Source organism: Ischnura elegans, chromosome 8, assembly GCF_921293095.1.
Source record: "Ischnura elegans chromosome 8, ioIscEleg1.1, whole genome shotgun sequence".
Lineage (NCBI taxonomy): Eukaryota > Metazoa > Arthropoda > Insecta > Odonata > Coenagrionidae > Ischnura > Ischnura elegans.
In genome coordinates this window covers 88,133,838-88,145,816 of record NC_060253.1, presented here as the reverse complement: position 1 = coordinate 88,145,816, position 11,979 = coordinate 88,133,838, and the positions used below count along the sequence as shown (strand labels likewise).

Here is an 11,979-nt window from a genome sequence, read left to right as displayed (position 1 = left end):
AACAAAAATTAGGATTGCATAAGATTACAGACACTTTCAAAATTTTAATGAGCAGAGAGACGAATATCCGGATAAGTATACTAAGAACTCACATCAACGGCCTGATTGCATGGGGTTACATGCGGATCAAGAGGTATAAAACCATCCTTCTTGTCGTTAGTTTCAATATATGTCATTTGAAATGGAACATACGGATTGCCATCCTCATCACCCATGTATTGGAACCACCTGGAAAACAGTGAGAAGATAACGGATAAATCATCCAGTAGTCATTTTACTTGGATAATCATTCACAACCCACACAGCACGTTTTATTGGATAATGTTAATAAGATGATTGGACAAATTGATAGCTAACAATGATGGCCTCACAGCCCAACTCAGGCTACTTCATATAACTGGACATTGACTGCTACATAAAAACTTACAATGAAAACTCTTTACAGCAATTCCAAAAAATGAAAATAAACTTTTCAAATACATAATGCACATGTCTCGATTCAAAACAGGTGGGTCTTGGAAATGAGAGCAAAAAAAAATACCAGAAATCAAAGAAAAGGGGGTTTCATGGTGCAGTGGGTACTGATACAATTTTTTGATGCAAGCAATAAATTATTAAATAACAGTACAGTAATTAAATAACAGTAAGATAGAAAAAGCAAGGGGCCTGCTATAACATAGCATTATTTAAGACAATCAATTTAATGAAAGAAGATTAGCTATGAGATAGTTCGTCTGTCCTACAAGTAACCACTAATGGCCAAGAAACAGATTGCTTAGAAGGAAAATTATCATTCAAAGATGCCTTTTATTTTAAAATTTGGTTGGGGGTTGAGTCACCAGATTTTTGGGAAGGTGTTTACAATCCATTTAGCAGAGCAACGTTTGGTATAGTGGGCATAAGTGTTTAGCACAGTAGTGTAAGTGCTGGGGTATGAAAAAATAATGAACTGATTAGTGCAGATATAGGCCATTTTTATTGTTGTGGAGAGTGAAGATTAACCTGTCATATGGGATAAATTCAGAGCAAACATATATGCCGACTTGTTAATGCAGAAAAATAACACCAACACTTCACACAGTATCATTGACAGAAAACGACAAAATTTTAGGTGACTATCTTTGATTGCAAGCTTCAGTGCAAGTCTATTAGAATAGTTCTTTCTAGTAGCTATGGTAGACAAAAGGATTGAAAATTTCTTAACACATGAAATAAATAATTTATACATCAAGAGAAAGACTGATTAACAATCACCGTTAAGTATATCAAAGTTGAATATTCCATTGCATGCATCCAATCTGAAAACCCAATCAACAATAGCCAAATTATATACGCAGTTCTGTAATTACTCCCAAAACACTTTACATGCACCTAAAATTACTTTTTTACATGAAAACATTTTACTGGGAAAATCGATAAAAATGAGAAATAATGTTATGATCTTGGGTATTAATCAGAAGTTGCATAAAAAGGGTTTTCATGAGATAACAGATGTGCACAATTATCTAAATAGGTACAAAGGTAATATTTACTTATGAGGTGAACAACGACTAGCACCCCAGTCTCCACACATAATATCCAAAGCTAGCTGCCCAGTGGATGGAACGGACACCTGGATACATGAATTGAACGTTCCCGAGGTGTACATTTCAGAGACATAGATGTCAATGGCAGTTATATATTCATCCCCTGTAAAACAGAAGAACACATAAAATTACATACATAAACACTTAACTATGTACATCAACAATGTCAAATTATAGGCAGTCATCACATGAAACGTTATCGCACACTAAATTGAAAATTTAATAAAAACTGTGAGTGCTCTCAAAAGAAAAATTGCAGGCATAGTACATGGATTGTGAAGATAGAATTATATTGCACAATAAAATTGAGTATAAAACACATTTGAAGTAAAAATAGCTGCCACTATTAGGAATGATAAATCCTCAGCCCTCAACGTTCATCCCAATATAAAATTATACACTACTAGCATATGATAAACTACATTTACATAATAATGCATACCATTTTTATTGGTTTCCACTCCTGTCACATTAATGAAGTCTGACTGATATGGTGAGCAAGTTAGATGACATATATGAGAGACTAAATTCTGCATGCATGATGGACATCGCTTGAGAAAACCAGCAGCTAAGTTTACACTCTGGTCCAAACTAAGAAGCATTTTAGTATTGCAGCAGGTCTTCGCTCCAAGAGCACCTAAAATATACACAATAGAATCAAAATATTAATACAATTGATAAATTATCTCCGAATAGTATAGGATGATTACCATGCAGCATATATATCATGTTTTGATTATGAAAAAAGGATAACGTTTTTAAACAATTGAATACAGTACATAATTAGATCCACTTCTCATTGAAAAAACTACATTTTTTAATCATTTAAAAAAATCTGCTTCCGTGCACCTTAAGATAAAATTGGGTTCCTTGTCTTTTCGATTAGAACTTTCCATTATTCAGATCTAGGCTAAAATAGCCTGTCCTATTCCACCAACTACAACGCAACATTTTTCCCTCATCACCAACCACTTTCAAACCTATGACATCAGGAAAATTTCTAGGCCTTAACTTTTCTCACAGTATTACACAATTCTGTTAACCAGTTAACGATTTAACTGACATGGGGCTATAAATTTCTTAAAAGTTTACTTTTAAAGTGTGAAAACAGTAACAATTTGTCTAAGCACAAATTACCTCCAACGGATTCCAAGAAGTCAGGACACCATTTCTGAAGAACTGCAAGCCCATCTTTATCAGTTAGGGGCTTAGCTGTTCCATTGTAAACACAATTCTGAACCTTTCCCATACTGTCTTTGTTGCACTGATCATACCACACACAGTGGCCATCATCTCCATCGCTGTCTTTGCCTGCAGGTGTAGTGGAAATGCTGCCAGCAGCATCTACTACTGCAACCTGCAATTTCAAACAAAGAATTCATTAGCAAAATATACATTTTAAAACATATATATTGTTTGCTCTACTTCTAATTAATGACACTCAGGACACATGAGAAACAAAAATTATGAAAAGAGAAAAGACACCCAAAATGAAACGAAAAAATTAGCACATTCTCACCCACAATTCATGAAAATAATAAAATTTAATAAGGGTGATTCAAAATCTCCTCCTCTTGTGCAACCCTAAGTCTTATACTGCCCATAGGCCCTTGCTACTTGCATGAATGTATTTGGGAAGAAATAAATATCTATAAAATAAAATAAGCACTACTATAAATAATTACAAATATGAAAACTTGAAAACTTCCTGTTAACCTCTGGTAGTCTTCACACATCCTACTCATAAAGGGTTTAATACAAATAATAAAATTTGGAAGACCTAAAAAAAAATTTGGAGCATCATCATGTTATATGACCAATACTCCGGGAATTTTTGATCATTAATTAAAAGAGGTCAAGACAAGAGAAAAAAGAAAATTTGGAAGGCTTTAAAAGTACTTTTTTTAAAACTAAAATACACAAATACATACTCAAAATAGAGAACCTAAAAATAATACTACCAATATCATGCACGTAATTGCCAAAACAAAAGTACAATTCAATGAAGACATTTGAGGAACAAATTATATATCACTATAATAAATGATAGCCCATTTATACCGAAGAAACATTCCACATTTTAACATGAGCAGGAATGGTAGAGGGGAAGACAATAAAAAGGAAAGAAATTTCCCTTGTGGGTATGCAACCATAAAGCGATGAGACCTCCCCAACTCTCTCAGAATTCTCACACATTAAAACATAAAAACATCATGTTGTATCTCATTAAATATCAATATTTGGTGCACTGAAGAACTAGAAAAAAATCTTACTTTAACAAACTCCTCTATATTCTGCAATAACTTATTTTTTCACTATTTAACATTCATTATTGATTTAATTTGAACTGAACAGTCATTATGTCATTCTGAAGAACTCGAATTTTCATTATTAATTTATTTTGAGCAACATAAACCCAACTTTACACCGTTTATGGTAAAAAAAACTAAAAGGAATGAATATTTCTGCATTGGAAGCCATCCTTTAGAACACAAATACCAATGAATACCAAATTCAAGAAGTCTCAAGGGGTTTTTACATACTGATACAATGAAAAAAAATCTAACTTATCAGGATTTCATTCACAGTAGCTAAAGCGTAATTCTATAACAGAAAAGGAGGAATATTTTACTCTAATGATGAATTGGCTTCAATTGAAGGATTTATTTGCTAATAACTTAAGAAAAATTATGGTGACGAGCTAAGTTTTTACATTAGTCTACAATTCTTGAAGCATAAGAACTGAACTCCGCAACATTTTTTTTGGTCACAATGACAGTATTGTTCTGGTTGTGCTCAGGGGTGCCAACTTACAAAAAAATATTGGGGGGGCCCAAACCGCGGTCCTTGCCCCGGTAAATTTTATAAGTAGTGAATTTTAAGTTTTTTAAGCATTTTAGAAGAGTCATTGGTCAACATTAGAACCCTGATCATTTGAATCTCGATATCTGGACACTCCGGGAAAAATTGACTAGCCTGTCACATTTTTTCCTCACATCAGTAACGAATTTTTGGGGGGTCTCGGGCCCCCTCAGGCCCCATGGAGTCGGCGCCACTGGTTGTGCTTGTACTATACCTTATGCTTAAGACCAACGTCATCATGTAAGAAAACATTAAAATCCTTACTTCCATGCAACTTTCTGAAAATGTAGCATGAAAAGAGCAACGTTTACCATTGATGACGTACATACAATTAGGGGAACATTTTTCATTTTTTATTTACCTCAATTATATTATGTTGACGGACTTGTTGGGGTATATATCTAAGAATGATATGTAAATTTTTTTGCAAACGTTTCCGTACATTTTTTATCTTCTTCAGTGCTTATTTATCAAATGACAATTTTGCATACCAATCTTAGACCTTTACTCCGAGACGTTCATTAGAACATATTTTTCAATTTACACAAATTACTTCTCCTAGAAAGTTTATAGAAAAGCCTATAAGACCATTTTTCCCCCTGTTGCTTCTTCTCAACCTTGACCACGAATGACGACGTTTAATAGAAAACCTCATTGAACACAAAAAAGCGGCAAAAATTCGGACATTAGGGCAAGAACACGGAACATCCCCCTTCTGCCGCTCCCCACTAACCTTGCCGAAAACGGACACACCACGCCCCCGCAGGGAAACCCGAGTAGGGGAACTAGGGGATCAATAGCACCCCTGTGGAACCGGCCGGTGTGCGTTCCCCCTTGCACGTTTCAACAGTTCCCGCGAGAGACGGCCGTGAAACCAACAAGACGTGAAAAATTACTCATTAAATGCACAGCTTCATGCCATGTAAAATATCATCATATCCTTTTCCAGTCGCCTCAAAGCTAAACTCTATTAATATTACGAATTTACCAAGATTCAAACGAAGGAATTGCTCAGGTAGCCTCCCTTATGCATTTATTTTCTAACGATTTACGAAAAATGAACACTACAAAGTGAGTAGTAAATTTACAATTGGCTGCGTCGACATAGCCCGTAAAAGCAGCTTTTTTACGGGGATATAGAAAAGCCTTAAGGCAAATGACACAATGAGACTTAACGGCGTTGTACGTATTTCTTTTTTATACCATCACTTCCACGTTAGGACAGAAACATGCCTAAACTACGAACCCTTTAAAAAAAAGACTGGTGAAAAATCTAAATGGTGTTTAGAGATTTATGGTTCTAGACTTTTATGACATTTCATTGTACTGCATATCACATAATTAACAATGTGACGTTTTAATTTGCCAACATGCATACTCTTGTAGTTTATATATTTTTGTATAATGTTGAGCCCTTGTAAAATGAATGAAATGGTTGTTCCCACCTATCGAGTGGCAATTTAATTCACCTTTTCCGTCCATATTTGAACAGTAATTATTTATGTCGTAAATTAAGTTTCAAGTCTGCACATCGATGTATGGGGCCAACACAAGGATGTATTGAAGGAGGGTAAGAATAGGCTGGAGGCGTTCGAGAAGTGGTTTTTGAGGTGAAAAGAAAAGGTTAAATGTACGGATAGAAAAAGATACGAAGTTTTCCCAGACATGGAGGCAGAGGAGACGAAACAGCAAGAGGAGATCAAGAGGAGACAGAGGGATGTGTACCAAGTGGGGAGGGGATGCTGAGAACAGTGCTCGTGAGAAGCTGTACGTAAACAAGCGAGGTAGGGGGATGAAGAGAAAAGGGTCCACCGATAGACTAAATAACAATAAAAAGCTATTAGCGGAGTTTAAAGAGATTCAACATGGAAAGGAGAACTGTCCGCGATGATTGACAAAGGCTCAAAGACAAAGGATGAAAGACAAAGACTGATGTTAGCCTACCTTTTAAAGGTGAAATACCAAAATAATATTTAAAAAATCAGGCATGGTAACGTGGAAGGTATAATTGAAAAAAAGTACTTTTCCCTACGTTTCGTTTAACGCACTACGAATTTCGACTGAGTCATCGTCAGGTGCAACAAAATTTTTGAAGAAGAACATTACGCTAACTATGAGCAAAGAAACCATGGAGAATAGGGAAATGGACCGGGGAAGGGAAGGAGAGAAGTACTTCCAGTATTAAACAGAGTACTTTGATCGTAATAATAATTATTATTTAAGTATTCCAACTAGGTTTTCAGAGAGTACTTGAGAAGCATTCTGGCAGCCTCCCTTTCCTTCATGTACTTCCCTCTTCAATTCACAATGAGGCCTACTAAAATCATTGGTTCGTGAGTTTACTTCGCGGAATGGTAACATGATAGATTCAATTAAAAAATGATTCAATAGCAGTCTTTTACCTCTTGATAATGACATAAAAAGGTCGGCACCGCTAGGGCTTTATTCTGTTATCCCTTGATAATAAACTGAACAGAGTACCGGTAGAGTTTTTAATAAATACTGTGTGGGATAAAACTAAGTTTAATTTTGAATCCATCAAGGCCTACTCCTTTTCTTTCTATCAACGAAAAGCCTATTCTCTTCCTTCCTCGCCCTCGCTTACCCAACATTCTACCCTCTAACACTGCATTCAAAAAAGTCACTGAAAAACAGCAATTATGAATAGCGCCTATGGCGCCAAAATGACGAACTTAAAAAGTCCGACCACGCCCCCTTTATCGTGCCGGTTCGAGGGGGCATGCAAGCCGGGGCCGGCGCCACCTTCCCCTCACCTCCCGGCTGCGCAGGTTGTCTCTTCCCGGGGTGGCTCGGGAAGGTCCTCCTCCGCCCTTCACACCCTCTTCGCAGGGCGGGGCAATTGATTCGCCGGCGCCGACCCCTCGCCATCTGACGCACGAGATCCCGAACCTCCCCTTCCCCCCCCCCCGCCATCCCCGGCGCCACCCTTAAAGGGTTTCCGCCGGGAAAAAAGGGGTAAGGAAATTTAGGCATTTCGGAACGACGATCGTTATCCCCCGCTCAGTAATCGGCGGAATTACTGATGCAATGGTGCAATGTGACCACAGGTATATCTCTATGGAGACACCCATATATAATAACGGCGTCTTTATTCCAAGCGAATTTAGAACTAGATAGTCCTCTCTTACAAGTAACTAGTTTGATCACATATATCCATTCCATCGATGGTGGTAAATCCACCCAGTAGGGATTCGAACCCACGACCTCTAGGTCGGCAGTCGTGGACGTTACACCGGCGCCAAAGAGGCCGGCTATATAATGAAATTCTGAATAATAAAAAAATTCATTTCGATTTTTCATGACATCCCACGACTTTCCAGTAAAGCGGACCCTTCAACTCGTACACCGATTGCCTCCACGTGAAAAAATGTCTTCAAGGCCCTAACATACGGAGCAAATTTTCGCACAAACGCAGATATTCGAAACTTCATAGACACGTGCCTCTAGAGTGACGATATGTACTATTTCCTGTCCAGTTATTTCGACAACCGCGCAAGGGTACATGTATAAAATCTTTCGTTCCACATGTTACAAGGTTCGAAGGAGAGTACTAATGAGTAGCCTCCATAGCTGAAGTCGGTATCAACCTAAGAAGAAAGATGATACGACTTTCCGAAGAAGATATCACAGATACTGAAATTTTAAATTTAACTTCGATTTTCACAATATTCCACGACTTACACGATTATCCAGAAAAGTGTACCTCTTATCTCTCATTTTGTTTGCCTGCATGTCGAAATTTCTCAAAGGCCCTTACGAAGTAAATGGATTTCATAATATTTTTCACTAGCAATAAGTAGAAATAGACTGACCAAGGTATAAACATGGGCTAAGAACACCAAGTTTGGAACAGTAGCATCATAACAAAAAAAACTTAGGCAGTTTGGTAATCACAGGAACGTAAAAATTGGCAGTTTTGAATTGAAATAATAACAAAGTCTATTGTACGCGCAAACAAGTTATTTTCCACATGAGCACAATTGATCATCTTCGAAGAATAATTCCATTAACTAGGGACAATGGGCAATAATACGAACGAAAACTAGTACAAAAAAATTCCCCATTGAAAACGCAGAACCAATAGTCGAATTTTGATTATTCCAACCCTAAAACTGTAATATTGAGGACATTTAAATTCCCATAAAAATTATCGAAAAGCAGGTATAAATAAACTCGTCCATAAGCTCTTCAATACATGGCGCTTGTTATGCAATGCACATGACCTGGGGTTGCAAGAATCCATTATCTGTAAAGACTGACTCAACGAAATTAGCAATGACGCGTGAAGATCGTGCGGTATGTGAGTGAGACTACCACGTTGAGAAAATTTCTTTAAATAGAGTCATGACAACTAACCAACTGCTAGACTCGAAATAATGCAACTCGAAAAAAATTAATACCTTTCATGTTACATTCTTGAGTCAATCTGAGTAAGCAAAAATTTAAGAACACTTATCTTTGAAATTCGTGGTGAACAACATGAGGTAATTTCCATCTTATTATCACCAGAAAGATTTTAAATTTAGCATTTTTACTGATGCAAACATGATACTCCCGCTCGATCGGTCGCTTTTTCATTATTCGTGGCATATTAATTGTTTAGCACTTGCGCAATAATCTTGAAATTTTTAAGGGTAAATGGACTTAAATAAGTCAACTCTTGTCAGCATTTACCACTATGTCAAACAATTTTTTTCGGCGATAAAATAGAAATTTTTTTCAAAAATAAGAACGTTGTATAGATGGGTTTACTAAATGAACTTCATTTCAAGAGTAGGTTTTACACAAGCAATGTGACAAGAAAAATGCTGGTCGAGCGGAAATGATACGCTCACAACAGCACTACTAACAAAACCAACACTGATAATACCCCAAGAGGTTTACTTACATTAGTTCGAGCGCATTTAAGTCTAATTAAAACAAAGGCAATAGAAGATGGAGCTTTTCTGACTTCTTACTAGATTCCAGTAAGAAATAAACACTTCTTAGGGTTTGTCAGACAATCCCGGCGCCGCTTTTACCAACGAGTCATAAAACAGTTAATTGACAATTGTGAGCGATAGGTAAGTTAACCACTAATTACATAAATGATAAAAATACTGGTTAAAAAACGAATAAAATTCGTAATATATAACTTGAGTTCAGTTTTGTGATACTTAAATGTCCTCAAAATCACAATTGGCAATATCGGTCAAAACTTTTTAACAATAGTAAGCTGCTAAGCTGACAGCATTGAATGAGGGAAATGACTGGAAGGGATGCCAACATAGCGGACAATAAAAATCATATTTCAAAACGAAACACAAAAAATGCATAAATGCCTTCGAAATACTTACTTCTATGTTAATAAACACCGAAGGATTAAGCAGGGCAAAGGCGTTATTGCATCAAAGATTGTGGCCCACCATTACGAATGAAAAGCACCGAGAACGAATAATGGGGAAAAAAGGAATACCAATAGCTGACTATGAGATGAGGACAGGCCGTCACGCGTAGCGGAAGAAAAAATATTCTCACTAATGATTGCTAATGACGGCACAAAAAGCATTGCGACACTGACACCTCAAAGGCGCATTCATATACTGTTTCCGAGGAATGAACTCTACACGCGGATTCACCCAAAAAATGATTTCGCAGTTAAGGACAGATGCAGATCCTTTTGTCGTAAGATGACGTCAAGAGAAACATTATGTTAGAGATGTTAAAAGGTTTAAGAAGCAAAGGGGTGGAGTATAAAAGTAACATTGTGGCAAAAATAAACGAACGGCATTAGAGAAATTAATTGGAATTAAAACTGTTTCACAAACTGAAATAAATATGGGAAATTGTTCATTGGGATATTTTCGAATATCATGTAATATCAATGGAGACCAACGAATCTATTTTTTACTTTGACTGGCTGAAAACAAGATTATGATGATAATATTGCTTCCAATATCAATCAGACAATTACGTAGTCGAATGATCGTCCAAGACTGATACTGTGATCAATCCAAAATTCTGTAACCTTATAACATGCTTACAAGCATAACATATCCTAGTCGGAAACAGGATAAGCCATACGTTGTAGAATGTATGTACGAACTCGCATTTAACTAAAGTAATCTTACATATAACCCTTAAATTTAATAAAAATACGGTAATAACGGATTACACAGTACCAACAATTTTGCAATGGCTCACAGGCCAAGTGTACATTCGAGTATCCCAAAACGTATACTGCACATAATTTTAGCAACTTTTTTCTTATAAACTGACTCGAGAAAATACTTATGCTTAAAAATAAAGATTACGTTTGCCTTTGCATGATATTTTTATCGGTAAATAAATAATAAAACCAAATAAATAAGAAATAAATATAGCAATGTGACATTCACAGAGTAGCAGCCGCTGAATGAAAAACCTGCTCAGTCACTCTGGTAATTTAGGTAAGAAGTCCGTTGCTTATTGCATTGGATGAAGAAACTCATTACCACGTGAGGATGGAAGATTGTAGGTAATGGTATAAATGACAATATCGTAAAAAGGAACACGCCACTTTTTCACGTACAAAAGGGAGAACAAGAATGATCAGCGATCGGAAAGATTTTTCCACACTTCCACAGACACGACAGACAAAAAAATACGACAGTCTGAAGAAGAAGTGCGCATCGACCCGATTCAACTTTTTTGTCAATAGCCTCGCTGCTATCGATGGCATGTGAATCGTGAAGCAAGAGAAATAGGGTCAGCGTGTCAGGTGGGTGCAGCGACCCCGCCTGAAGGCAAGCGAGAGAGAGGCCTATGAAAGAGTTGCTTTGAGGGAAAGAGAGGGCCTAGGACGAACTACACTGCCTCTTCCAACTCCGACTTGACCTAGGACACGGCCGAGGCCATTGAGGGACACGGCCGGCTGGGATCGAATCAAACACACGCAAAACTTCCAAAAATGCAGAAAGGAGTAACCTGAACAAACCTACGTAGTTTCAACGATTTTTAGGAGAAGTTTAGTCATTTTTCATAAAGTGTGCGAAATACATTCGTTACGTCTGGTGTGTGTCCACGACTACTCAGAAAGGCATCGCCGAATAGTACTGTACAGTGGCGCAGCTAGGAATTAAGGCTGGGGGAGGGGTTTAGGCACAACTACTACTTAAGAGATGTGGGGGTATTGCATGCCTGCCAGGGTAAGCAGGAGTTACGGGGGGGCCTCACTCAAGAAAAAAATTAAGAATAAAGATTCAAAATGGCGAGTTTTACGGCTTTCTGGGGGATATTTGATTAATCCTACCACTTCGCTATAAGTAATACTGATCCAATCAAGTAAAATGGATTTAACTTGAAAATTTCTCTGAGCTATGAGGGGGGGAGGGGGTTTCCCCCAAAACCCCCTACTCGCTGCGCCACTGTACTGTACACTGTAAATAGTACAAGTAGATATTAATATTAGCAGAAAATACTAGGATTAAAAGTTCCCTAGACAAATAATCTTAATATTATCGAAGTAACATCACAAATTTACTTTAAAATA

General features: G+C 37.1%; 1 protein-coding gene across 6 annotated transcripts in view; it reads right to left on the bottom strand.

Annotated features, from left to right (window-relative positions):
• LOC124163923 (NPC intracellular cholesterol transporter 1) overlaps positions 1-11,979 on the bottom strand; it is a 124,467-nt gene that overhangs the window by 43,585 nt on the left and 68,903 nt on the right. For all 6 annotated transcript variants that reach the window (XR_006865877.1, XM_046541035.1, XM_046541036.1 and 3 more), the window contains exons 2-5: positions 2,724-2,943; positions 2,029-2,223; positions 1,533-1,689; positions 93-228 (exon numbers count right to left, since the gene is read on the bottom strand). Coding sequence is in view for 5 of the 6 variants with exons in the window: in XM_046541035.1 (XP_046396991.1) it covers positions 93-228; positions 1,533-1,689; positions 2,029-2,223; positions 2,724-2,943 (708 nt within the window). In the remaining variant the exon portion in view is untranslated. The remainder of the gene's footprint in view (positions 1-92; positions 229-1,532; positions 1,690-2,028; positions 2,224-2,723; positions 2,944-11,979) is intronic.